At 44.6% G+C, this 27,963-nt stretch overlaps 3 protein-coding genes across 3 annotated transcripts; all 3 read left to right on the top strand.

The window, feature by feature from the left end:
• Positions 1–316: 316 nt before the first annotated feature.
• LOC124652858 (proteasome subunit beta type-1) lies at positions 317–3,801 on the top strand. The gene is made up of 7 exons (XM_047191902.1): positions 317–441; positions 536–643; positions 2,033–2,114; positions 2,778–2,907; positions 2,983–3,125; positions 3,300–3,386; positions 3,469–3,801. The coding sequence occupies exons 1-7, from the start codon at positions 398–400 to the stop codon at positions 3,541–3,543; spliced, it is 669 nt and encodes a 222-aa protein (XP_047047858.1). The 5' UTR covers positions 317–397; the 3' UTR covers positions 3,544–3,801.
• Positions 3,802–4,405: 604 nt separating this feature from the next.
• On the top strand, positions 4,406–8,118 carry LOC124652074 (ribulose-phosphate 3-epimerase, cytoplasmic isoform-like). Its single transcript, XM_047191092.1, has 8 exons — positions 4,406–4,541; positions 5,110–5,114; positions 6,290–6,352; positions 6,440–6,546; positions 6,611–6,708; positions 7,314–7,406; positions 7,499–7,540; positions 7,650–8,118. Exons 1-8 carry the CDS (start codon positions 4,425–4,427, stop codon positions 7,803–7,805), a joined length of 681 nt encoding a protein of 226 aa, XP_047047048.1. The 5' UTR covers positions 4,406–4,424; the 3' UTR covers positions 7,806–8,118.
• An 830-nt stretch (positions 8,119–8,948) lies between these two features.
• LOC124652073 (uridine/cytidine kinase UKL1, chloroplastic-like) lies at positions 8,949–14,681 on the top strand. The gene is made up of 14 exons (XM_047191091.1): positions 8,949–9,352; positions 9,469–9,560; positions 10,305–10,374; positions 10,486–10,604; positions 11,387–11,483; positions 11,607–11,686; positions 11,815–12,009; positions 12,094–12,177; positions 12,280–12,340; positions 13,084–13,144; positions 13,635–13,728; positions 13,830–13,902; positions 14,375–14,457; positions 14,535–14,681. The coding sequence occupies exons 1-14, from the start codon at positions 9,127–9,129 to the stop codon at positions 14,679–14,681; spliced, it is 1,482 nt and encodes a 493-aa protein (XP_047047047.1). The 5' UTR covers positions 8,949–9,126.
• The last annotated feature ends 13,282 nt before the right edge of the window (positions 14,682–27,963 follow it).

Below are 27,963 nucleotides of genomic sequence, written 5' to 3'. Positions count from 1 at the left end.
GGGTCATCCCCCAACAGATAGTTACCAAAAAAACTATTTTATGCTTCAACTATTGAATCTTTTTAGAAACATGCGCAATATTAGAAAAAAATCGCCAAAAAGATTAGTTTTTTTTGAGTCAACCCAAAAAAGATTAGTGTAAAACAAAATAAAATATTTATGTGACGAGGACTCGGCCCATATCCGGACTCGGTATGAAGCCCTGGATTGCTGAGCACAAAGGAAACCCAGCCCACAGCCTACAAAGCCTCAAGCCGAGATCGAAGAAAATCTGATCAAAGGGGAAGAGACGAAACACAACCCACCGCACTGCTCCACTTCGGCTTCCCCTCCAAGACACGAACTCCGGCGACCCCAGCCCCCACCCACGAGCACCCCACTCGCTCCGACCACCGCCATGGCGAGGCGCGGCGGCGACTGGGTCTACGAGAACAACGGCGGGTATGCGCTCTCTCTCTCTCCCCCTATCTTTCGCCGTCCCCGCCTCCGTCTCTGCGCATCTCGTAACGAGGCCCGGTTTCGGTGCTGGTTGCAGGACCTGCGTGGCCATCGCCGGCGCGGACTACTGCGTGGTCGCCGCCGACACCCGCCTCTCCGTCGGATACAACATCCTCACCCGCGACCACTCCAAGATCTGCGAGCTGTAAGTTCCCCGCCGCAATCTCGAGCCTCGATCTGCCCGCCTGGGCACTAGGGTTTGGTGATTGAGACACTGTGCGGGTTTGTGGCGTGATATTGAATCGAATTCCTCGGTGGAGAGGTCGGATTTTAGAGTCACGCTTCACTCATTTAGCTAGGGTTTGGTGTTTGGAGCTCTGGGATTGAATTTGGGAAAACACCTTACCTGGCATGAGATTTTCTGCCGGTAATTACTGGCTACCACCGTGTGCTTCCAGTAAGCGCTGTAGTTTGATGGGATTTCACCGTGATACGATCTGTTGTTCGATCAATGTCCCAAGTCCTGGCCTTAAAACACGCCCTATCTTTTATTTTAGGGTTATCCTTTTGTTGGGTTAGCTGAATAGTGGTTGCTAGGGCATTGTATTAGCCAGAGGAACTTATCTTTTTCCCAGTAACACTATGGCAGTTTATTGATGAAATCGGTAATTGGGCCTGGTGATTCACCAAGACATCAATGTTGTTACAGTTTTTTCAGATTATTGTATGTTGCACATCTTGTGGGGTTGGTTCCACTTTTTTTTTTTGAAACTTGAACAGTAGGGTGAACCCCTACTGCTTTTGATGCATTAGAAAGACAAAATTTACATATTACATGGTTCTTAGCCATAGCTAGTATAGAAGAACTAGATGGAGCCAACTATAGAATGGATGAAAGGGTGTAGACCTTGCTTCTTATGGTAACATACTCCAGGTTATTTGTCTTCTTATGGGTTTGCCGCTATATGGTACCGATAGGTCCACAGTATGTTCTAATTTGATAGGGCATGCCACATGTTGTCGATACTCAGGAGTGCAGGAGCCTGTTGCCTATAATTTTCCTCCATATTGCTATTATTTATGTACAATTAGAAAATAAGCTTTTGCAAATGATGTTACATAGGGAGCAGGACATATAACATTACAATTATGCAATTTATGGCTTGGTTTGATTGAGCTGATTCTTAACAATCAGTTGTGCTGTGATTCTGTTCCAAAATTCCAATACAGTTCTGCTATTACAATGTTACTTGCATTGAGTTTTGAAATTTGCTTTGGAAGAGCATGTTTTGTGAAGCTACTTCATTTCTTGTTAACCATTTCCTTCTAAGTACTTGATTAAGTCTAGTAGGTCATGGACAATGCAGATATTTTGTTTTTGCATGATTATTGTATGATTGTAAGTAAACATATTGCTGTAGTTTCACCACACACTAGCATGTCTGATTTATGATCATGCTATTGAATTTCTTATGGAACTTATTCTGTATTGATGCCATATATTTCTTAACTGTCATTCTTTTTATTGTCAAGTATTTAATATCTTCCCCATTGTCAGTAAAATTATTAAAACATTATTTCTTCATTTGTTCAGGGCAGAGAAATGTGTAATAGCATCTTCCGGCTTCCAAGGTGATATCAAAGCTCTGCAGAAGAACTTATCTGCCAAAGAACTGGTAAAACTTGCAAAACCTCTTTTATCCAAGTATTCCATATATTCTTCTATCCAGACATTCTGTGTGATTCAAGCGTTTTTTGATGGTTGCACACAATCAGAAGTTCAGTATATATGTTTTTTACCTTTTGGCTTGTATTTACTACATAGTCTGTTGGTGATCAAAGTTATATGAATTTTGTAATAACTTCATCAGCTACGGTTGTGCACATACTCTTGTAGAAGAAAGTAAAGTTACATGTTTTCTGGACTGGCCCATCTCAGTTCTGGACAAAATGCAGAACTATCGCTAATCTCAGCATCTCACCATATATCATATGTTCTACTTCATTTTATTTCTCTGTGTTTCTCTCTGTTGCTGTCCAAAGAAAGCTCTATTTTCTCTATTTCTTTTGCTTTGTATATGTTACTAAATCTACCTGTCAATCCAACAATTGTATTTCTTATTTTCAAGAAACATTACTCCCTCTGGTCCAAAATACTTGTCCAAAAATGCATGTATCTAGAGACTGTTTATAGTGTGTAGATTCGCTCATTTTTGGACAAGTATTTTGGCGGAGGGAGTAGTCCTTGCATTTATTCTGTGTAAAAGCTAGTATGTTCATGTTGTACTGAACTATCGCTAACTAAATTGTTGATATTAATTTATTTTATATATCTGTAGCTATACCAGCACCAGCACAACAAAAGAATGAGCTGCCCTGCAATGGCACAATTGCTCTCCAATACCCTGTACTACAAGCGTTTCTTCCCATACTATGCTTTCAATGTGCTTGGTGGGCTTGACAGTGAAGGTGTGACTTCTTTTTTTGCTTTCCGCTGTTAGACTCCTGTTCAGCGTGTTCATAGCATGCATCATACTCGTGCAGGGAAAGGGTGTGTTTACTCCTATGATGCTGTTGGTTCCTACGAGAGGACTGGTTACAGTGCTCAGGGTACAGGATCTACTCTGATCATGCCAGTGTTGGACAACCAGCTGAAATCACCCAGCCCACTATTAGTCCCTGCAAGAGTAAGCCCTCACATTTCTATATCTGTTGTCTGCTATCAGATTGCTGATTGGTTCGTCTTGTCCAACTATCTTCTTGCTGACTAAAGCAAGGAATTTTGTGTATGACATGTTGATAAATGGTGAATATTATAGTGTCTCAGAAGTCTCTAACAATCTTCCATCAAATGTGTGCAGGATGCTGTCACACCTTTGTCCGAGTCAGAGGCTGTCGACCTAGTTAAGGATGTGTTCGCGTCTGCAACTGAGAGGGATATTTACACTGTATGTGTCCTAGAGTTTGCCGCTTGTTTCTTACTGTCATATTTGCTGCTGTACTCATCTGCTACACTTACAAATAATGCAGGGCGATAAGGTGGAGATTGTAGTCATCAACAAAGCTGGGACAAGGCGTGAGTACATTGAGTTGAGGAAGGACTAAGTCAGGGCTTAATGTTTGCGATGCAGTTCTATTTGCTTGGGAACGTTCCCTAGATATGGGGAATTATTATGCCCAGGGCTGTTACTTCATAGAAACCATTGTCTCGTGCTTGCTTTGCTTCTGTACTGTACCAGGATTCACACATGTTGCGTTGTTAAACTAATTTGCTGCTTCATGCACATGAGATTGTGAGTTATTTGTTGGCAGGAATCGTACGACATTGAGATGCTGAATGTATGGTTAGACATCTGATAATCATTCGATAGTACAGTAACCCACTTCGATAATACAATTTAATAGTAACTTGCATGCAGTAACCATGCGATGACTATTAACTTAGAAAGTTAGAAGTACTTGCTCCTCGGTCGATATTCATTGCCCCATGATGGAATCTTCTCGTTTGTATTTACACAAATGTCAGTGTTTAAGATCCTGCCTAGAATAAGTTCTTCAATAGCCTGAGAAATACAGTAACACTGATCGGAGTGGCCCTGACCATCAAGTGAAGCCACATCAATATGAGATTTGACTGCTCCTCTTCTAGATCGGTCATGCCATCATCATGCTTGCTCCTCCAATTGTGACTTGCGTTTTCTGAAATTTCAGTTAAGTTGCTAATTTCAGAAGAAGAAAAAAATATAGTTGTAGTAGTTGTTGAAAAGCAGAAAATAAAAAACGGAAGCCCACCGGCGGTCAGTGCTCGCAGTAGCAGCCCCCGTTCCAGTCACTGACGAGTGGGCCACGGCGGCTCACCTGCCACAGACGCAGCCGTGAAACAGGCCGTCGCCCCGAGTCCCGATCTGAAGGAAACATCGTGCGTTTCCCACTCTGACGTTCAGCTACAGCCCGACAACCACCAAGTCTAATCGGAAGCACCAACCATGGCGGCGGCGGCGAAGATAGCGCCGTCCATGCTGTCGTCGGACTTCGCCAACCTCGCCTCGGAGGCCGAGCGCATGGTCAGCCTCGGCGCCGACTGGCTCCACATGGACGTCATGGTCAGTACGATCCATCCCCTCTCCCCGCACCCGTTTCCGTACCCTGCCTAGTCAACCATCTAGACTTGCCATCGATTCGTTCAATCCATTCATAGGAGTAGGATCGAGCTGCGCACTGCTGTGGTGGCTTCCATCACTTGCCGCCGTGACCGAGAGTCCGTCAGGGTAGGTAGGGACAATAGGGATTGAACTACTGAATCAGAGCCTCAGAGGAGTTTTCATGCTCTTTTGTTTCACACACAACATAGGATTGAACTACTGAATCAGAGCATAGGCAATTAGGTTAGATCTGTTCAGAATTGACAATCTATTGATTGGGACTACTTTCTGCTACTGCAACTCTGAAAGGCAAACATTGTTGTTCGGAGCATGAGTATCATGTTTGTGTCGGTTTTTGTCTGTGTCTCCGATGCGCGATTCTGCAAGTGCACTGATACTTGTCCAAGTTAGTAACTATTCAGCGACCGTGTTCCATGTTTTTTCTTCTGCTAGATAGGAACTGCATGCATTATGCAAACTTGGAAGTTCCTTAGTCCTATGCTCACCGTGTTCCTTTTCTACCTTGCAGGATGGGTGAGTAGGTCTCCACTTTCCACTGTGGATAGATCAATTTTGATCTACCATCGAATTTTCTTGACACTTAATGGTGCCCAAAAGCCTATTCTCACATATCGTTTCCCATTTGTATTGCTCATTTATTTATTACGTATATAGGCAGAGACCTCCTCCATTTTTATCTGCTAGCCTAGCACGATGGAACTGGGTGTTTAATTTAAGTATGCAGCTCACTGTATACATGCCACATCTACCTAGATGAACTTTGTTTTTAACCCACACACATATCTTCTCTTAATAAATTTTCAAACCATAGATAACCTTGTTGTTTAGTATTTTTATACTTTGTTTAGACGCCTTGCATATTCAACATCCTGCTCATGGATGCAAAATCTTAATAAAATCTCACAGAAAGACCATGAGCTTCCAAAACTATGTATATAAAAAGGGAGACAACTAGCCTTATATGGCCATATGATCAAAGTATCAAACCTGAAAACGAGCACCTTAAACTTTGCACTGTCATGAGACTGCGACCAGTTGTCAGTGGCAGCGGGTGCGTGCCCAACGCACCAGGGTTCGAGTCCCTGGACTTCCCCATGGCGCTCATGGTTGTTTCTTCTATAAACAAAAAACAGCAGGGGCTAGTTCCTATTGGTCTCATTTAAAAAAAAAAACTTTGCACTGTCATAACAAGGTAAATCACTTTTGCATTTTGCTTACTTAGAGGAATGCGGTCCTTTTGTTTTGAAAATAAACATTAGGAAAATTTCTAAGTAGCCAATGATGAAAGTAAGATGTATCTGCAAAATCAATATTGTGATGGGTGTTCCCTCCGTTTGCTTGGACAGAGATCACATACCTTGAGCACATAACAGAGAAAATAGGAACATATTCAAGATGGTGAAAACCAGAATGCTTGCTAAATATGCTGTTTTAGGAACTGGGCAGCATCACAGCGAGTTATTAACATGAATCGCATGCTTTTCTCACGTGCGAATCTTGCCATTTTCTATTGTCAAGAGGACCATACAGATCTTATGTATGGATGTTCTCTTGAATACCTTTTTTTTATTGTTGATTAAGTTTGAAGAATATGCATTCATCCTTTTGGGAAATTTTGTGATGGACCATTTCTGGCGTTGGCAAAGAAAACCCGCGTCAAATTTAAAACTGTCTGTTTGCATATACAGGCACTTCGTTCCTAATTTAACTCTTGGAGCTCCAGTTATTCAGAGTTTGAGGAAGCACACCAAGTACGGTGACCTTCCCTGCCTTACATTTGCTTTGATGGCTTGTGTTCCTTTGTGCACCTAATAATGCTAACTGTTCTTGGTTTCCAGGGCATATTTGGACTGCCACCTCATGGTGACAAATCCTTCAGATTATGTAGAGGCATTTGGGAAAGCTGGCGCCTCAGGATTCACATTCCATATCGAAGTAGCAAGAGGTAAGTAAACATATATTGGCAAATGGTTTGTGGGTTTCACTGCCTCATGGAGAGCTTGGTGCAGATAACTGGAAAGAGCTCATCCAAAACATTAAAGCAAAGGGCATGACGCCTGGTGTATCACTGAGACCTGGTACTCCGGTGGAGGATGTTTTCCCCCTGGTAATTTCATGCTCTCAATTAAACTTCTCTAGTTATATCATGCTGTACACTAGAGAAAGAAAAAACCGTGTGAGATATATTTTCCCCATACTTTTTTTATCCTGATGACAGCTAACATGAGAAGTTAGCTTATGTGCATTTATTTCAAACTGTACTGTTAGCTTTCTTTCTAGTTCATAATATACAGGGTTACCCTCCTCTGGAGCTCAGATTGGAAACCCCATCCAAGCTGATATGTGTACTGCTAGTGTTTCTTGTTTTGTTTTATTAAGGTAGTGTACTAGTGCTTGTTGTGGTATGTGCTGTATCATGAAGGTAGCAATGTGTTGTATGAACTTCTAGTATGATCTGTTGATCATTCAGCAAGCACAACCTGTTTCCCTTGTTTAGACGCATTTCACATCCCATACTTCCAATCATCCCTGAACGTTGCTGTACTTCACAATATGGCCTCCACTATGAATTAATGATGATCTGCTCAAACCTGTTTTTGTTGAACTCCCTTTTATCATTAATTATCCGAGCATTCCTGTCTGATATGCTTGTCACGTCAAGGGATGTTTCAAAGCTATTACTAACAGTTAGGCTAATTACTGTCTTGACAGGTGGAAGCAGAACACCCCGTAGAACTGGTTCTTGTGATGACAGTCGAGCCTGGCTTTGGTGGTCAGAAGTTCATGCCGGAGATGATGGATAAGGTACCCATTTCATCTTCCGGCTCAATATATACACCAATTTTGTGATTAGGATAGTTTTGATTGACTGCTCCCTGAAATCTGGATTTCTTCAGGTGCGTACATTGAGAAAGAAGTACCCTTCACTCGACATAGAGGTACACTGCGATCCATGCTCAACTAAAATCTGCTGCGTCAGAGATGCCCGTAGGAGATCTTCTCATGATAATTCGTTTCCTGAAATCATTTCCTGGCTGGACATTGTAGGTCGACGGTGGCCTGGGTCCTTCCACCATAGACGTCGCTGCGTCTGCCGGAGCCAACTGCATCGTCGCTGGAAGTTCCATATTTGGAGCTGCCGACCCGGGAGAGGTCATATCGGTGCTACGGAAGAGCGTTGAGGCGCCCCGAAACCAGAGCTGATTCGCGATCGACCCTTCTGCTGTAAACTAGAACTACTCTGCACGTCACCCGTACACAGCCTCAGTTACACAGCATCAGTTTGCACTATTGCACTGGAAATTGATCGGCGAAGCCTGAATAAATCGTTCTCTTGGGCAAGTTATGCCAGTGGCTTTGCATTTCTCCTTTTTGGGGAATTACTTCCTTCCCTGAATAAATTGTGCTCTTGGGCAAGTTATGCCAGTGGCTTTGCACTTCTCCCCTTTTTTTTCGAATTAGTGGCTTGTAGAATATGCAATTATTATCATAAAAGGAGCACAGTTTTTGTACTCAATCTCTTGAAGATGCTTATAGAGGTAGGACGCTCATGCGTGCATTCATATGGGTGAATGTATATGTTGTGAGCGTCCTCGTTTTCGGAAGGAAAAAAAAGATCTCCCCATTCACTAAACGTGCACTTCCAGAGGAGGAAATTGTAGATTCCACCACCTTCTATTCCATACGTTGCACAAAACACCACATGGATAGATTTTTTTTTTGCGGTTTTCACCACGCGCTGGTCTAGTCTGTCGCGGTTCCCACCCCTTGGTCATGTAATCAATGGTTTATAAAAAAAATAGCCTATATAGTTTTAAGAATCAATTACTAGTGACATGCTAAACAAATCATAGAAAATTAATTTTTCATGGAAAACTCATGAATTTTTTATTGATTACATATAGGGTAACTTATGTATGAACAATAAAATTTATGAATAGGTAAATCACACCCTATGAAGCATACGAAAAATTATAATTATTTTTCGTAACTATAATTATTTTTCTATGTTCATTTTAGTGAGATGCAAGTATTTGTGTTCAAATATATAAGTATGTTTTAAAGTAAAAAAAATGATGATACTTATGGAATGTAGTTATTCTAGAGCGCATAAAATCACAATTTCTTTAAAATATTTTTTGGTTATTTTAAGTTTTAATTTGTTTGTACATTTATTCGAGCATTGACATGGGAGATTTAACTATTGTTTTGTTGTCAACTAGGCTAATTAGTTGATTAGATGACCAAGTGAAAATTGCAATGGATTAGAGCAGTGTACAGTGTACTGGTACTCCCATCTCCATCCTCGGACCCACATGTCACTGTCTCGCTCGACGAGCAACCCAACACTCGCGCAGGCACCACGCACCGCCGCAACAGCGTCTCGCTCCTGTTTTTATTTTCCGTCGGATCAAAATCCCCGATCGCGATCCGCCACCGAATTCGAGGTCGGGGAGCAGCAAATCCCGAAGCCAGCGAGCGAATCCCGGTCGATCGCGCGAGCGGCGGCGGCGGCGGCGAGACCATGCCGGACAAGGCGGTGGACGACGCGATGGAGTCGGCGGTGGGGGCCCACTTCAGCGGGCTCCGCCTCGAGGCGCTGCGCCTCCCCACCCCCACGTCCCCCTCGTCCCCTTCCTCCTCCTCCGCGCCCGCCCCCGCCGGGGCCCTCCCCAACGGGGCCGCCGCCCACGCCAACGGCGCCGCCGAGCTCGTCTCCCCCTCCGCGCTCAGGCAGCCCTTCGTCATCGGTAACTAACCTCAGCATCCCTCCCCGCTCTTCTTCTACCGATCGGCTGCTCAATGCGGCGGTGGTTCTGGGTTCCGACTGATGAGTCTGCTTTCGTGTGGGGTTCTCTTCTCGAAGGGGTTTCGGGCGGGACGGCGTCGGGGAAGACCACTGTGTGCGACATGATCATCCAGCAGCTGCACGACCACCGCGTCGTGCTCATCAACCAGGTGCGCCCACTGTCGCCTCTGCGATTGGAACGCTTCCTGTCACCAGCCCACTACCGCTAGGGCTTCACCTTCTGCATCTCGTGTCCGAATCAGTGGTGGGGCTAGGATTAGGAGCTGGTGATGTCAAATGCCGAAAATAAGTGATAATAGATGATACTAGCGAGGTCAATTAGTCAATGTCTAGTACTTTTAGGGTCAAAGCTAATGTAATCATAGCTGATAACATGGTGCTCATTAGATTTTTGTGATGTCAATTGGCATCAGATACAGCATGTAGCCCTGCCACTGATACGAATGATGCTGTTCGTCAGATTTGGAGGTCTGTGTATTAGTCTAGCCATTACTTAGCACTGGGAGGAGTTGTTGGTCGCTACGAATCTGTGTATGAATGCTTCTACCGAGTTTTCCGTTGATTGATGCATACGATTTCATGAGAGCTAGTTTGCACCATTGGTCAGACTTTTGGTGAATTCGGAATAGGTTTTCGTTAGTCCGTGGATCAATGTCTTAGCTTGTGAATTCAGGTCGCACATGCAAGTTCTTGGAATTTAGCAATAATGCATGGATAACATAACGATGGTCTGTTTGTATTTAAATCTTATTGGGGATTAGAAGAACCTAATGATTTGCTGTCGTTCACACCTCCAGAACTGAACAATGACGTTGTGACTGTCGCACGAATATCAATGGGAGAAAATATCATTTTGAAACATGCTGGTTTCAGTTTGGCTTTTAATCTTGCAGGATTCTTTCTACCGCGGCTTAACTGCTGAAGAATCTGCATGTGCTCAAGACTACAATTTCGATCATCCTGGTATTTCACTTGCCTTTTCTCGATGGAAGCATGCTACATTTGTTAGTGACCAGAGAATGAGTTGCCTGCTGATTTTGTAGAGTGTGAACCAAGTGCTTTCTCTGTTTACAGATGCGTTCGATACGGAACAACTTCTTGAATGCATGGGGCAACTGAAACGTGCATTGCCTGTAAATGTTCCTATATATGACTTTACGAATCACCGAAGGTGCTCCGAAAGGTTCAGAAAGGTAGTAATAGTTATGCCTTATGAACTTGTTGGCATGAAGAAGGTTCCTGTGTTTGCAATTTTGAGTTCAGCTCATTTGACATTTGAATAACTCTAGATGTGAAGCCTTTTTTCTATCTGTGCAACGATATGACCTCTTGTATATCGTATAGCAGAGTGCAAGCCTATGCTTTCAATGGGAAGTATTAAAAGTACACAGGGCGCTATTTTCTTTCTGACTGAGATGTTGAAAAATAATACTAGTTCGAGTATGAATGCTTTGTGAATTTTGTTTGTATGGCCATTGTTTACAACATTTCTGCCAGCTGATAATTTACGTCATTGCATGCTTTGTGAATTCTGTTTGTATGGCCATTTAGGTTTTGTTTTTGTTATTTAATTTTCTACCTTCTATGGTCATGTCATAGATATTTGTATGAATGGGAATATTGCTTCCAACATTATGCAGTATTCTGAATTATGAACTAAACCGGATTAGATGTATTGGGATATAAAATTTAAAGTTACCCAGTCTGCATTCTTAAGTTTCAAGTGAACTGTATTAAATGAGCCGGGATAAAGAGTACAACCCTTGAATTATATTACTGAATCATCATGCTATATATATTGATTTGGATTTTAAGTTTAAGAACAATTATATTTTAGTATCCTGTTTGTTATTTTTTCTCACCTGGAAACGTCAACCAAGATGGTTGTTAGTTTAAGTGCTGGACAAGGGGGAAAACTGGTCTCTGATTATGAGCCTTTTTGAACTAAGTGACTTACCAAATTTCGTTTTGCAAGGTCAATGCATCAGATGTCATAATTTTGGAGGGCATTTTAGTCTTCCATGATCAAAGGGTTCGTAATCTTATGGACATGAAAATATTTGTGGACACAGGTCTGTGTTAGGTATAGTGTACTTATAAAAATTAATAGACAGTGCTCGATACAAACTAATAGTAGTTGACTTCTTGTTCTCTAACATCATATTTGCTTGTATTTTCATGCTGTATCCAAACAGATGCAGATATTAGGCTTGCACGACGAATAAGGCGTGACAATTTTGAAAGAGGCAGAAATGTTAACTCTGTGCTTGAACAGGTGGGTTAACTATTTTATATTTTTTGTTATAGTTTTATTTTATCCTTGTGGTTTGCGAGCAGATTTTTTTTCATTTTCTTAATATGTAAATGCCTGTAATGTAATATGCAATTCTTTTGGCATCTCAGTATGGTAGGTTTGTGAAGCCAGCATTTGATGATTTTGTTCTGCCTTCAAAGAAATATGCTGATGTGATCATACCACGAGGCGGTGATAACCATGTTGCAGTTGACCTGATCGTTCAACATATTCGTACAAAGCTTGGTATGCATGACTTGTGCAAGATCTTCCCGAATGTCTATGTAGTGCAATCAACTTTCCAGGTAAAGTTAATCATCATTATTGAGTATAAACCATTTGTTCACTGTGTTTCAAAGTTCTTTATACCTTTATGATGAATTTGTCAGATCCGAGGAATGCATACATTGATTCGTGACAGGGAAGTCACCACACCTGACTTTGTTTTTTATTCAGACCGGTTAATACGTTTGGTACAGCCTTTATCATTTTTTGTTGACTTCATGCTTAGTAAATTGCATCGACTTTTAAATTGATTTAACTGGTTTTCTGTTTGTATGAAAATGTCATGTTAGGTAGTTGAGCATGGTCTGGGGCATTTGCCATTTACAGAAAAGCAGATTGTTACTCCAACAGGTAACTTGCAAATGGCATTTCATATCTTGATTCCACTTCATGTATTGTTCCATCGGAAATGTTTGACTCTGGTTAAGGATTCCTAGAGAATTACTGTTTGATCAACTAGAAAATTTAATGTTGTACTTTTTTATTGCTAAATAGTTGACAGCATAATTCTGAAATGTTACAAAGAAAAATACTTCTACTTGAACAATAATGGGAAGGAAAATCTAATCGATGCATCATATAATGTTTTGACTAAATGCTATCTTGTTTGCCCTAGAATAGTTTGATTTATAGGTTTGTTGTTACACTGTATTAGATAGAAACTGAAGCTTGTGGGTATGGAGTTGTTTCTTCTCCCCACTCGAAGATTTATAGCTTTGATCTTACACAATACCAGGTAGAGCTGAAGCTTGTTGATATGGAGAGTTTTTTCCCCTAGTTATTTTTATCTATATCTTTGATGTTACACGGTACTGGGTAGAAACTAAAACTAATTGATATGGAGTCACACCTACTAATTCATCTGGTTCTATCTTTTGGAGTTAATGTTTGCTTCAAACATTTGAATTTGGATATGCATAGAAAAATTTAGTGTTGGAAAACTGGAGCTCTTTGAGATATAAGAGTGCTTGTGGCTGATCCAGTCAACTTCATAGATTTATCTGTTTTCAGTTGTTCTCCGGAATGCCAGGTGCACACGTGCTTCTAGATATTTGTGCCGAACATCATGCCATGTTTTACTTGCTTGTTTCCAGGATCTGCTTATATGGGAGTTGATTTCTGCAAAAAGCTCTGTGGAGTGTCTATTGTCCGAAGGTAAACTTTGAAAATAGCTATTATCAACCCAGCATGCAAGCACACACCTTGGACAGAAGTAAGAAGTAATTCATTTGAACGGCGGGCACTTAGACTGAATTAAGTAATTAACTATTGTACATAAGCTCTTATTTCGATCCTTCTATTAGAGATGCTTGTTAATACTGCAAAAGAATTATGAGTATAGCTCTACATTCTTTTATGTCCTGGCATGGAAGACTTTTTGTTTTCTCTATGTGACCTGATCTTTCAGTTACAAGATAGTTTTATAGTTCCAAAGTCCAGACTACAAGTTTGAACTCATGTCCCATTTGAACCCCAATCATAATTCATCTTCATGAATCGACGTCTCTAAATACTAAAAGTCTTGCCATTTTGCATACTAGACATGTTATGCATGGAATTTCATGATAGAGATGTTTTTCTCATTCATTCTGTTAATATATCTTGAAACTATAGCACAATTGTGAACACAGCCTTGTCATTGCAGTGGTGAAAGTATGGAGAATGCACTGCGTGCTTGCTGTAAAGGAATAAAAATTGGCAAGATTCTGATACACCGTGTTGGAGATAACGGGCAGCAGGTAAGCACTTATATCTTGTGATTAACAAACCTCTCAGGGAATATTTAAAATGATTGAAGTTTCTATGGTCTGAATAACTATAATACACTATCTGCATCTAGCTCGTATACCACAAACTGCCAATGGATATAGCTGAACGACATGTTCTGCTTTTGGATCCGGTGCTTGGCACAGGTCAGTAATGTTTGCATATTCTATTTTTGCTCATTTATGTTTGGCACTAAATTGAAGTGATCTAGGTTGTGTTACTATAAAGTTCTCTTGGCATAGCCTAGGTTTGTATTTCTTATATATTCGTGTTTTTTTAATCTGGATGTTACATGATACCAAATCACACACACTGATAATTATTTCCTTCGTAATGTATAACCAGAGATTTAGGAAGCTTTTATTGGTTTATCTGTTCACAAATGCCTTGGATATTTTGTGTGTAAAATGTATTAAATTGTGTGCACACTGATAGTGAAAGTTTGGTGGCACATTGTTTGCTTTGGAAGATCTGCTTCTATACGCATCTAGTAGATGGTTGTTCTTCTTTATTCACAAAAGTCTGTAATTCGTCAGTCCATCTGCAAAGTGATAATGCACCAGCTATCTTCCGCTTTGTTCGTGACTTAAGCTTTCAACTCCCACCTTTGTTTTGTAGGGAACTCAGCAAGCCAAGCTATAGATCTTCTTGTAAGGAAAGGTGTTCCTGAGGAGAGGATCATATTCCTCAATCTTATCTCGGTAAACATCTTAGCTTACTGTTGCTCCTTGTCTTTTTTGTTTCTGATACTTTAGTCCGTGTTTCAACTTGCTTGTAGGCTCCTGAAGGGATTCATTGTGTGTGCAAGCGATTTCCGAGGTTGAAGGTTGTAACATCAGAGATAGATTCTGGGTTGAGCGAGGAATTTAGGGTCATCCCAGGTTTGGGAGAGTATGGCGACCGCTACTTCGGCACAGACAACTGATGGATACTGTTCTTGATGTCTGTGTGGTCAATCGCTGGTGAATGGAGAGGGATGATGGTACAACGGAGGTAGCAGGAATTGGGCCGACAAGACATGCTGAGAAATAGATGTAAACTCAGAAGATATATTGTAATTTTTCTAGACTCCAGAGCCATGGAGCTAGCAATCTGGCCTTATTACCCTGGGCTGGAGGTAGTAGAGACGATTGCAAGCTCGTTTAGGTATCACTGTCGCCGTACTGCTTCAGCTCAGGCAATACATGATTGAGCCTTTAATGTCTTGATAATTCTCCATAATGAGCTGGTTCTTTGCTATTGTGTCATTTCTTTAAGAATAATACACTGCAGTAACCAAATCCTTATTGAGGGTGCTAATTTGATTGGCCTTCACATAGTGTATAATACTCAATTCGGCGCATGAGAGCATATGCTCCTGTCACCACCAGAAAAAAAAATTGTGAAATGGTAAAAAAATTCGAACAAAAATTTCACTCTTACATATTGACATTCTACGCGCTTACATCAAGTTTTGTGAAAACCTAATATTTTTCGTGACTTGTGTGAAAAAGACAAAAATGTCACTTACACCTTTTCTTTAACCAAGATTTGTCTTTTGCCACATGACACTAAAAATATCGGTTTTCCGTGGAAACACTTTGTAAACGTGTAGAATTTGGAAATCGTACCATTAAATTTTGTCCAATTTTTTTTAATATTTTAAAAGTATTTAAAACGAAATTAAAAATCAGGAGCATATGCTCCTGAGTGCCAAAACATCACTCTAATTGCACTTTTTCGATAACGAGATGTTATGGAATCATTGAATCAAACAAGGGCATCTCTAACCTGGCGACCCATTTGGTTAGGGCGCGTCTAAATGAGTTTAATATAATTTACCAAAGCACCAATCGTAAATTGAAAAACATATGGAATCCAAACCACCAAATAATGAATTACTAAACCACAAACTGTGTATTCTGGATTTCAGACCAGCAGCAAGTTACAAATAAGTCATCAATTAGAACACAGCCAATAGAACATGCCTCAAACTGCATCAGCTATTATAGTAATATCATCCGATGAGCATGAAAAAACGCGATCAAGACCACATCATTACAACCCACGAAGCTGATGAGCAGATAGTTGCATATATCACTTGCTCGGATCACAACTGGAATTACAGGAATATTACTAGAAATGTCCAGTCATCGTTTGATGTATAACAAAGCTATCATCACCGAACGGCGCCGGGTGTAATCTGATTATTTTTACGTTACCGTTTCTGAACCAGACGCGTCCTAGGTGTAAATAGCTCAAAAAGATAAAAGGATAGAGTCTGGTAAACCCTAGACGTCGTGCTTCTGCTCCTTCCCAATCTGAACCGCGCCAGAGACAGAGAAACAGAAGGAGAAGGGGCTATGGCCGGCGAGCGCCATGTCCGTCGCGTGATTACCGATGGTCTCGACCACATGGATCGAAGACCAGAAGGCATCCAACACAACAAGTCCGTTGCGATGGATCACATCCACGATTACTACAAGAAGGCGCTCGATCGACTCCCGCCGGAGCTGATCCCGAGCCTCCTCGAGGCCGGCGTCTGCTTCGGCTTCCTCGACCCTGTGTCCAACATCATCTCCAACACCGTCGCGCACGAGCTAGGCAAGGGGAAGAAGAGGAAGAGGCCACGACGGGCCACCGGCAGCACCAAGAAGAGCACTATCGAGGCGGAGAACCGGCGGGCCAGGTGCAACGCCATCTCCGAGATCATAGAGTCGAGCAAAGACTTCCCCATGAAACCCCATCGCTCCGGGTCGGAGGACGCCGGCATCGCGGTACGGTCGTTCCGCGGTCTCGCCACGTTCCTCACCTCCTACTTCCGCTACCTCACCATCCAGGACGCCCTGCGCTACTTGCGTCTGTCCAAGGCAGACCTTCTAGTTGCCGTGCATCTCATCCAGGAGGATTATTGTTCCACATACACATTCACCATCCACGACATGACGGCCAAGATCGCTCTCGGCTGTGCTGCCATCTCCTCCGCAATGCATCCTGGGGTCGTCCCTGCATTTGTGTCTAGATCGCTTTTGCTGGCTTCCTATGTGGACGAGGTTTCCAACCTTCTGCCGACAAAGGGCTGCATCGGCCATTCCACTATAGAGAGACTCTCCGAGCTATTCACCTTAACCAAGGATGATATTATGATGGACGACGACCCACAGACGTCTATTATGCAGCGTGCCATCTCAAGGATGCAACGCTGCAGCGAAAGGAGGAAGACTGCAGTCGTTCCAGCAGTGGGGCTGGATTATTCTCTCAAGCTATTGCTCCTGGATAAAATCCATGTGCTGTACCTCGAGGCGATCTCCCGCATTCCAAGGCATGAATTGTGTTCGCGCCACCACCGTGGCCTCCTCAAGGCTGGTCACTGCTATGGGCCTTTTGATCCCGTCACCAATATAATCCTCAACACCATTTGGTACGACACCATGTTTCCTGCGGAGCGAGAGTTCGAGGTCGAAATGATCTCCACGAAGAGGCTTGCACGCATCGAGTGCCTCTCCCTCGAGGGTCTTGTTGCCTACGTCTGTGCCCTCTTTCCTTCCTTTTCTACATATCAAGCTATGAGGTACCTGCTTATCAGCAATGCCCAAGTTGATAGGGCCATTGCGAGGGCAAAAGAAGATGGTCATGATCAGGCCTTCCCCTTTTCTCACTCAGAGGCATATGATGCTGCCTCTCTTGCAGCATGTCATCCCAGCCCCACCACGTTTGTAGAATTTGCAACAAGAGTAGTGCCAGTGATGGGAGAAACCCTGCGTTCAACGCTTAAGGTTAACCGGATGTTCTCCTCCAGTGATGTTTGTACCATATCTGAAACTTTATCACAAAAGTTTCTGCCTAGTAAATTTCCGAAGCTGGTTCCAGGTTTGAACATGCACGCCTCCAATATTATCGCAGGCAAACGTATGAAATTTAAGGCTTTACACAGTGCAATTGTCAAAAGGGTTAAAGCTGCATTGCTCAGATATGCACAACGAGTGGTGAGTTTATTTTTTTGGTCCTGTTACATCTTCTCTTAGCAGTACCTCTGATAATACCTCTGCTCATTTTGTCCTTATCTGAATATAGGGACAGGAATATGAACTTCATGTTATCTGTGATGTAAACGCTGAAATACCTGAGCATGGTATATGCTACATCCCAGGCGACTACAAATACCCATTTTCTCACATGAACATCTTGGCAAAACGAAAAGGTTTGCAGATTGCTGATGCTGATGCAGTTCCCACACTCTTCTTCATTGAGTGTAGCAACATTGATGAAGACGTGGCATCTTTGTGCTGCTCTATATTAGAGCCATCAAAAGATGCTGGTATGCTCTCTCTTAAATTCATATCTAGATATATCATTCTTCCTCACATGGCTACTTAGTACTCCCTCCGATCCCTTTTAATTGACTCGAATTTAGTACAGCTTTATACTAAATCCGAGTCAACTAAAAGGGATCGAGGGAGTAGTTTATTTATCATAATCCTTTGAAAGGATGCTTACCTGCTACAGAATACATAAAATCAGAAAAAATGTATTTGACAAATCATAGAATCAACTAGAAATTTTGCTTGTTATGTCCCTGATTAGCATCCAAAGATCGGTGATAAATACCTAGACAATCCATACTTATTCCACAGTATGTGAATCTTGTTGCCCATAATCATACTAGAATCAGTTTGATGGATGCTGTGAAGGAATTTGTTGTGAACATATTGTCGCAACTTATGTTGACAAATGACCCATATATGTAGGATAAAGTTTTTTGACATCTGACTTGGTGTATTTTCAGGGAGTTCACATGTTAAGTTTATTATAGTGATGATGAAAATATAGATTACACCTTTTTACCAGAAAAAAAAACTAGTCTGCCATATTATTTGTATAATGTAGTTACATGATTGTTGATTTGTCTTGGTCACGGGTATCATTACCACCAACATAGCTTGTGTTCTAATTGCCCAGCCAATTGCCAATTTACCATCACCTCCTGGCCCTTTTGCCATCCTCTCTAATCTAAACAGGGATCTTTCCAGTTTGTTGTGATCACTGCAGTCAGATGCTTAGCTAGGAATGAGATGCAGGAAAGCAAAATCACCTCAAGCTACTCAAGGTGCAGGAGGCTGTTTGATGTGCAATCTCCATTCTCATATCTCCTTCGCCTCTCACCATCCACCTCTTCCTGATTCTTCGCATTGCTCAAAAACCTGGCTGTTACTGAACTGCTCCAGCCCAATTCCTTGTATCCTCCTGGCTGATTCGTTAAGAGGGATTCTTGGAAGTATGTCTGACACGTGTTGCGCCGTATCTGAAATGTGCAAGGATGCGAAAATTTGGATGCATACCGGTCAACACTAAGTGATGTTCTGGCTATCATCATGTCATATTAGGTATCTCCCTATCAAAGGAGCAACAGCAATGGTCCTACCTGTTGCTCTGCATCCCCAAGGGAATACAGATAGAAATACTGACTGATTACCCTCATGACCTCATGACCTCATTCTTGCTACTTCAATAGTATGCCATATGCAATGCTATATGCCACTCTTAATGATTAATGTATTATGCATACATGCCCTCTGTCCTAAGTGGTTCTTGATCCTGCACAAATCAGAGATTCCTATATGACTGACGGATGGTTGCGTACTGTCATGTCCTAATATGAACATTTGTGCAGTTGATGTTTTTTATTGTTATATAATTACTCATTAGGATTGAAGTGATATACATGTTAAGTTGACATGATCTCTTTTGTTTTGCTTTGAGAAAAGGCCGCTGCTTTCACTGTGAGTGCGAAGGGATCAAGATTATCCATCCACCTTCAGAAACATACCATGGGCGCTGCACGGAATTTGAGGATATGGCTAGTGGAAAAAATCCAGTGTCCAACGAAGATCTTATTAGTCAAGGGAAGTACGGGACTCTGTTTATCGATACAATGGAAGATGACTGTGTCTATTTTGATTCTGCATGGGACGGTGACTTTGCTGTATCCATGAACGAGATGGAGCAAGATAGGGATGAAGAGGAATATTTCTCTTGGTTAAAAAATGAGACGCAAGAGTTAATGGCTTACAATAAGGGTCTCTTTGTTAATAGTTAAATGTTTCTTGTGCTGTTTGTGCCTTTTATTATGGCTTTGATTACTTTTTAAACATAAGGCTCGACGAGCCCAGCTTTGAATTAGCAAAGCCATGAACCGGCCAGGAGTACAAGGTAGCATGCAACAAAGAAAAAAGAAAAGAAAAGAAAAAAAACTGGGGATACCAGCTCCAGATACAAGCCCAGGTGGTGAAGAGCTAGAGCCTACTACAAAGGAACAAGCAGACCAGGGCTAGGTCCTAAACTACAAGATCTCCGAGAGCGCCCAAGACTTCAGCAAAACACCGGCGGCTCAGCTTGAGACCCCAAGCCCCGAGCCGCCACTCCGCGGATCTGAACCATGCAGGACTAGCACACTGAGCATCCTGTCAAACAGAGGACCACCAACACCCCGAGAACTGGCTAACTACGCTAGTGAAGCCGGCGAAACTCCAGAGCTCGAAGGGGGAAGCTTCATGACAGCGCCTCCAGGAAGGAAAATGGCTCGCGAGCGTCATCGTTGTCGGCACAGGCCAGCTGTGCAATGCTTTCGCGGAGGCTTCGGCACCCACCCCAAGAGCACGCCTAAGTCTCAGCGCATGCCAATCACGACAAACCACCAGCTGTTGAAGAACACCGGGGTGCCTCCTGCCATGACGCACCACAGACAGCCACCCTAGGCTCGAGAATGGTCGCGCAAAGGGGAGACACACCGTCTATATGGAGCTGGGTACTGCCTGACGCATGGCCTCAACGAAAGGGGTTTCGAGGAGGAGCTCGGCCGATGGATCACTAGTAACTAGGGTAGCAGACAGAGCACATGGGCAGGCAACCGGCGACAAGTTGTGTGTCGTGGCCACGCCTCCAAGAAGGTGAACGGCGTCCAAGGACGTCGTCGTCGCCGGCAATGGCAAACGCCTTGCTTTGCTTTCGCAAACACCCCAACGAGCCCGCCAGCGTCCCTGAAGGTCAGGGAGTCCAGTGGTGCCACACCGTCCCCCGGTGGTCAAGGGTGGCCGGAGGGAAACAGGAAGGCGATGTCGGCGACCGCCACCGCACCAAAGGAGCCACCGCACAAATATGGGTCCCAGTGCTGTAGGCCTTGGACTCTTGTGCGGGCAGACAGAAAAGTACGTGAACAGAAGCATGCAGAGGGTGGGTCAGGTGTGTCCAGTGGCCCGAAGCCCAGCTGTTGTGATGCCCCGCTCCCCGAGTCTGCAGTTCCGGCCACCCACCTCCCACGACGCTCATTTCTGGACAATCGTTGATGTTTAGAGCTCGCCGTCACGATTTTTTGGGGCCGAGCGACCCAAAACGCCACCTGTGACGCGAAAACGCGGTACCGTCATAGAAAAAGACATTCGCTGACAGATTTCTCAAACATCAGCCCTCTACCGTCATTGATGCCCCAGCTGGTCGTAGTGGATGTCGTGTGGTCTAGGTAATTATTTTAGCGGTTCAAGTCCTGATTTATCTATCTCAACTCCTCTCTCAGAAACTTTATGTCCAAAAACCTTACCTTCTCTTATCATGAAACTACATCGTTCCTAGTTAAGGACCAACTTTGCTTCCAACATTCCTGCAAAACTTGATCAAGATTGTAGAGACACTTATCGAAAGTATTGTTGTACACAACAAAATCATCCATAAGTACTTCCACCGTGTTTTCAACAAATTTCTCAAAGATTTTTAAAACACATTCTTGGAAAGTTGCAGAAGCATTACACAAACCAAAAGGTAGTAATCTATAAGCATAAGCATCATATGGGCAAGTAAAAGTTGTTTTCTCTTGGTCTTCAGTTTGGATGGGGATTTGGGTGTATCCTGAATAACCGTCAAGAAAACAAAAATAAGAGCTACTTGAAAGCCTTTCCAAGACTTGCTCCATTAAAGGTGGTGGCTTATGATTCTTTTTAGTATCTTTATTCAACTTCCTGAAATCTATGCACATACTATAGCCAGTTATAGTTCTTGTGGGAATAAGGATATTCTCACCATTACTAATGATAGTTATTGCTCCATCGGGGCGTCGTAGGGGGATGGCACCCCAGTAAAAGGCGCAATATGTGCAAACACGTGTGCCCGGTTTCCCTAACGTGGCAGGTCAACTCTGGTCGCATGGCGCCCTTGACCAGGGCGCCGTAGCGACTAGCATGGCGGCCCGGGCCAGGGGGCGTCGTAGGGGCACGTCACCCTAGTAAAAGGCACAATATGTGCAAACACGTGGGCCCGAATTCCTTGATGTGGCAGGTCAACTCTGGTCGCATGGCACCCTTGACCAGGGCGCCATAGCGACTAGCATGGCGCCCCGGGGCCAGGGGATGTCTTAGGGGCATGGCACACCAGTAAAAGGCGCAATATGTGCATACACGTGGGCCCATCTTCCTTGACGTGGCAGGTCAACTCTAGTCGCATGGCGCCCTTAAACAGGGCGCTGTATCGACTAGCATGGCGCCCCTTCCCCGGGGCGTTATACAAAGAGGTTATTTGGTGATAGTGTTGAGTTGAGTTCGTTTTGTAAATTTCTTTACCACGAGGTCTGTTTTGTCCATTTTACCGTTGAGTTCCGCTAGTCTGGTACATGTCTGACTGGCTGACCTACCAGGCAGAATTTAATGATGATTAACTTCTCTAGGGATCCACCATGGTATTGCACTTCTCCCTTCGGTTCATATTAATTGACTCAGATTTGTATAGATACGAATGTATGTAGATGTGTTTATTAACTAGATACAACTATATTTACGTTAATATGAACAAATGGAGTATTAAATTTACGTTGATTCATTACAGTCACACAAAACTGCGTGGACCAGCGAGAGTGATTCGTCCGCTCTTATCGAAAACTGCGTATGACTGGTCAAATATATCAGCCCAATAGTTTACAGAACGTGACAGGCTTGCATTGTGTCTCCTCCCAACACACAATTACTGCAGGCCATAGGCGTAGTATATATCACATCCCCTGCCGTCGCTTCCTTTGTATAGCTTCAGAAGAGAGTAAAGATCATCCAAAACACATTAGCTCACTAAGCGGCAGCAGGGCTTCTAGCTCCAGGTACTGGTCGTGGCTCTTTTTTCCTTTGAACCCCATGCATATTGGCACATGGCTTAATCATGTTCATCGTTGAAGCTTTTTTTTTTTTTTTTTTTTTTTTTTTTGCGAATCGTTGAACCTTCATGCTTGGTCTTGTTATTTTGGTACCTACTTTGTAGTTTATTATTCAGTTCTACATCTTGGTCTGGCAACTTTTGACATTGAAGAGATATGTTTTCTCTGTCACTTAACATCTTAACATCCTACTGAGATTTGTTATGATTTCAGAGTATCTGTCCTCAGTTCAAAAAAAAAAAAGAGTATATGTCCTTGTTACGATTTCACAGTATATATACTAAGGAAACAACGAACTGCAGCTCATCCTCCAACTCTCGTCGTCTACAATCTGCAGCCTTATCCGCTGCCGGAGGACGCCGCCGGGCGCCCGGGCTAAGCCCGCGGCTGACGTCGGCGGCGGGATCCGTTTCGCCTCCCTCGGGGCGTTGACCTAGAGTCCGGCGTACGGCGACGCGCGGCGATCTCTGCTGCGGGTGGATCCCCCATCCCCCCTCACCATCGACGCAGGGGCAGCGCTTCTCGTCTTGGAGATGGGTGGAGGCGTTGGGAGCTCTCGTGATGGAGCAGTTCTTGCATGAACTCCATGTGTGGCTGCTGCTAGTTGGGTGTCGTGCGGCCCTAGGGATCATGCGATCTGCCCTCTGAACGCCACGATCTGGTTCCACAATTAAATCTCGCTGTCTTCCTCGCAAATCTGGTCGTTTGGCGCTGCGTGTTGGCGGTTCAGGACTTCAGGTGGTGGTAGAGTGGCGGTCCTCTACGCCGCTCTGTGAGATTTTTCTGTTGTGGTTGAAGTGATGCTTTGTCCAGCACCGGTTACGTGTTTATATAGTCGTCCAGTACGCCATATTTGGTAACACACGATTACATGGATTGACTGAATCAGGGGGGATTGACTAGATCGGAATATGCTTTATATTCCTAGCATATTCCGTTACATATATGGAAATGTATAATCCTAACATTCCCCCTTAATCTAAACTCCTCTAAACTTTATTCCCTTCCGGTGCCTTCCATATCTCTCCCCTCTTCCCTCCCGCAGTCGCAGCGGGAGCGTCATGGACGCGGACGATGTAGACTGGAGTAGTTGTAGACGTGTCGCTGTAGACGTAGCCGTGATGTCGATGTCGAGGTAGCCGATGATGTAGTAGTGCTGATGGTGGTAGTCATGGCCATTGTAGTACTCGTCGTAGTCGGTGTAGCCGCATTTGCTGGATGCGCAAAAGATTGCGCGAGTTTTTTTAGACGGAGCTGCAGTCGTGGAAGAGGCACCTTGCAGATGTCAGAGGGTGCATTCCAGGGGCGTCTTGCAGATGTTAGAGGACGCTGTCGTAGGTGAGACCTCAGTTTTGCCAGAACTAGAGGAAACCACCAAGCCCAAAACGGTTTTGCCAGAACCATGTGAGCAGTTGTAGTGTCGATGCAGTTGCTCTACGTCAGACACGGTCGATGACGTCATCAATGTCATGTCGCCTTGCAGTAGTACTGTCAGAGGGCGTGTGTCCATCCTAGTGGACGATGTAGCAGCGGCGGCGTGTTGACGAGGTTGTTTTGTTGATGAAGACCATGTTGATGTCGACCTTGGCGATGATGTGTGGTTGATGTCGGAGCAGCAGGCATGTCGACGATGTGTGTTGCTTGGAGGCGTCCCTCGTGGCGACAATGGTGTCGAAGCCTTGCCGTTGGAGAAGTCGATGAAGACGTATTCCACACCGGCCTGCGTGTGGAAGTTGTCGGTGTCGCTTCTCGTGTATGGTCGATGATGATAGTCGGGCGTAGTCGTACAGCTTGATGTCGTGGTTTGGCTTGGTGAAGTTTCGCGTGATGAAGTGCAGATCGCTCAGTTGTAAGACCCGATGACCCGGTGCAGTGCGGATGTATCTAGGAGACGATGCAGGTCTGTCCCCAGCCTTCTTCCGTGTTGGTCGCTGGCACATGAAGAATCGGCATGCATACATGTACTAACATATATGATCTTCCAGTTGCATATACCTGCTTGATTCTGCTTGTCTTCTAGTGCATGCGTGGATCTGTATGCATGTTCACCTTACGAATGTATGCATGTGCTGTTTTCAAGCTCGATGGAGAACTTGCCCGCCGGAGCTGCCTTGGGCGCGCGGATCCGCGCGCGTGCTGAAGTCTTTGCGTGCTGCGCGTGGAGTCGGGTTGGAGTCCCCGTGCTGGTGACGCGCGCCGTGATCGTGGCGTTGCTGCTCGTTGCAGATCGTCCCACCGTGTTGTCGATGATGGCCTGGTGCGGTGCGCATGTCGATGTGAAGTCTCAGGGTTGTGTGTCGTCGTCGCTCGATGTAGGCCCTAGTGCAGCACCGACGCAGATGTTCAGTCCGATGAAGCAGCGTAGCACGCCGGCGGATCGAGCCGACGATGCGAAGCTAGAGCCGCCCGAGTCATCGTACTGGTTTGCACTGTTTCTCACCCGGAATCTGAGGGTGATGATCTAAAAATTTATTTGGCTAACTGGATCTATTCTACGGAATTGTGGAATTTCGAAAGTTGAATTTAAACTAAAGAACCGATCTGATCTTTGATCGAGACCGGGTGCCGCGCCCCCGGGGAGAGGCCATTGATCTCCCCGGAGGCGGCGAGTGATGCGGAATTAGTGAGGAACCTAGGATCGGCGTCGTGAGACTAACCGCTCTGATACCATGTTAAGCTTCATGCACTAGCCACTTGAACCAAAAGTTCGAACTGATGGAAAGGGCTAGGCAATCTACTTGTACACTTCACAACACCCTCACTCGCGTGTGACGGAAGAAGAGGAAGTCAACACGTGAAAGAAGAAGAGTACACCGAAACAGCGGTGGCTAAAGAGGGGGGCAACAGCAATTTTTAGGCTTAATTGCGAAAACCAGGTGAAAGCCAGGATTTGAACTCGAGACCTGGGGCTCTGATACCATGTGAGATTTTTCTGTTGTGGTTAAAGTGATGCTTTGTCCAGCACCGGTTACGTGTTTATATAGTCGGTCCAGTACGCCATATTTGGTAACACACGATTACATGGATTGACTGAATCAGGGGGGATTGACTAGATCGGAATATGCTTTATATTCCTAGCATATTCCGTTACATATATGGAAATGTATAATCCTAACATTCCCCCTTAATCTAAACTCCTCTAAACTTTATTCCCTTCCGGTGCCTTCCATATCTCTCCCCTCTCGCGTGTAATCGTGATGGAAGAGCGCCCCGTATCCGTATGAGCGCCTCGCGATGGAAGAGTGTCGTGAAGCTGATCACAGTCCAGTGGAGGCAACTGAAGCCAATCACCAATCACCTGGCCGGCTGGCCCAACACATCTCGTTCTGCTCGACGGCAGATCCGATCGGAGCAGATCGAAAACAACCAGCCGTCCACTGCTCGGCCCAAATTCTACGAGGCTATGAGCATGAAGACGCCATTGAAGACGTTGCATCGTTCCCCATTCTTGCCGACCGCATGCGCGTCCATGACCATGCACGGTGTCATGGCTGATTTTCTCCGCGTGTCCAAACCTGCCTTCGGTGCGGTGCCCGGCGATGAATGTGGGCCTAGATGACAAGAACCCATGCTTCTTTTCAGGACCATTGTACATGTCGATTATGATTAAGATGGTGCTGGCCGAGGTGGGTATATGTCATAGCACGTGCGCTAGGAAGGCCAGACAATCCCAACTGCCCATGTCGAGGTTGAGATCATAAAACGACGGCAGAGGTGTGGTCTTGAATTCGGAGAAGTCGATGCTTTGTATAGATCTTGGTGTTGCGCCGTGGTGACTGTGTGCCATATTAATTATTAGTGCATTGCAGAGATTGTTTTTCTTTTGCCCCGAGTTGCTAATCATTTTGGTAGGGCAGCTTTTTTTTTTTTCTATTTATGTATTTTGGTTGTGTGCATCCTTCATGTCTCGATTAGTTCTTGACAACATGTTGTTGCAGAGGCTGGATGTAATTGGTATCTTCTTAATATTAAGGCCAACTCTAGCGGGCCGACCCAAATCGGCGACCCAAACAGTTCGTTTCTGTTCATTTGGATCGGCCCGTGGACACGATGCGTCTCGTGGTCCGGTCGACCTGGACAGTGCGTGCAGCGGCGAGACCCATTCTGTCTGCTAGCTAGTTGGCCCGTGCACACGAGACGGCACAGGAGACAGATAAAGTGGCATGAAGTTTAAAAAGCGCGCGAAAATTTGATAGAAATTTTATTGGTTCAAACATAATTTACATAGTTTAAAACTAAAATTTAAACTAATTCAGGCGCCGCCATCTTCTTCGTCGTCGGGGACAAGGTCGACAAAGGGCGGTGGCGTCTAGAGCTACTGCGCCCAAGCAGAAACCTCCGTTGACTGTGTGTACAGCGAAGGCGGCGGCGCGTACTGCGGAGGAGGTGGAACCTCCTAGCCATCCCATGTTGCCTGTCGTGGCGCGTGCAGCGGCAGCGGTGGTGGTGGCGGCAGGGAGGCCACGTGCTCCGCCACTATGGCCTAGAGCTGGACGACGTCCTCCAGCCCTGGTCAGGACCACTTGGCCTCCTCGTTGGCCATTGGCGCGGCCAGGGCGGCGGCCGTGGCCGCCTCCTCATCGTAGTTGTCTAGGACGACCGCCTCCAGCTTCACAGCGGCTAGAGGCACGTCCTCCATCTCGTCGTCCTCCTCGTTGTCGTTGTAGAACACCTCGTCTTTGTCATCAGGCGCGGCGTCGCCGGGCATGAAATCCCGACGGACGCGGATAACCCGGGGCGCCTCGTGCTCCCAGGCAAGGAAGGCGCGCCAGTAATCCTCGTGCCGGCACACCTCCTTGTGCCGACGGACACGGATAACCCGGGGCGCAGCGTCTGAGCCAACGCATCGGTTTCCCAAATTTGGGGAGCCGATGGGTCACGGGGGATGGGTCGGTCCATTTCCGGCGCCCCGCTGGAGCGCGTGTGGGCTGTTCCGCTTCGGACAGCCCATGACCATTTGGGTTGGCCTGCTGGAGATGCCCTAATATATTGCCTTTATAAAAAAAAACATGTCCTTGCATCAAGGAAAAAGAGCATGCTA

The sequence above is a fragment of the Lolium rigidum genome, chromosome 5 (genome assembly GCF_022539505.1).
Source record: "Lolium rigidum isolate FL_2022 chromosome 5, APGP_CSIRO_Lrig_0.1, whole genome shotgun sequence".
Taxonomy (NCBI): Eukaryota; Viridiplantae; Streptophyta; class Magnoliopsida; order Poales; family Poaceae; genus Lolium; species Lolium rigidum.
Note: the sequence above shows the minus strand (reverse complement) of the source record. Positions and strands in the feature narration are given on the sequence as shown.

What these genes read in the sequence shown, in the direction of transcription:
- LOC124652858 (XM_047191902.1), top strand. Translation starts at nt 398, where the DNA reads ATGGCGAGGCGCGGCGGCGACTGGGTCTACGAGAACAACGGCGG. An exon ending in GTCTACGAGAACAACGGCGG is followed by an intron (nt 442 to 535) that starts GTATGCGCTCTC and finishes TGCTGGTTGCAG; the next exon opens with GACCTGCGTGGCCATCGCCG. An exon ending in ACTTATCTGCCAAAGAACTG is followed by an intron (nt 2,115 to 2,777) that starts GTAAAACTTGCA and finishes ATATATCTGTAG; the next exon opens with CTATACCAGCACCAGCACAA.
- LOC124652074 (XM_047191092.1), top strand. Translation starts at nt 4,425, where the DNA reads ATGGCGGCGGCGGCGAAGATAGCGCCGTCCATGCTGTCGTCGGACTTC. An exon ending in AGTTTGAGGAAGCACACCAA is followed by an intron (nt 6,353 to 6,439) that starts GTACGGTGACCT and finishes CTTGGTTTCCAG; the next exon opens with GGCATATTTGGACTGCCACC. An exon ending in CCATATCGAAGTAGCAAGAG is followed by an intron (nt 6,547 to 6,610) that starts GTAAGTAAACAT and finishes AGCTTGGTGCAG; the next exon opens with ATAACTGGAAAGAGCTCATC.
- LOC124652073 (XM_047191091.1), top strand. Translation starts at nt 9,127, where the DNA reads ATGCCGGACAAGGCGGTGGACGACGCGATGGAGTCGGCGGTGGGGGCC. An exon ending in CTACAATTTCGATCATCCTG is followed by an intron (nt 10,375 to 10,485) that starts GTATTTCACTTG and finishes CTCTGTTTACAG; the next exon opens with ATGCGTTCGATACGGAACAA. An exon ending in TAGTGCAATCAACTTTCCAG is followed by an intron (nt 12,010 to 12,093) that starts GTAAAGTTAATC and finishes TGAATTTGTCAG; the next exon opens with ATCCGAGGAATGCATACATT.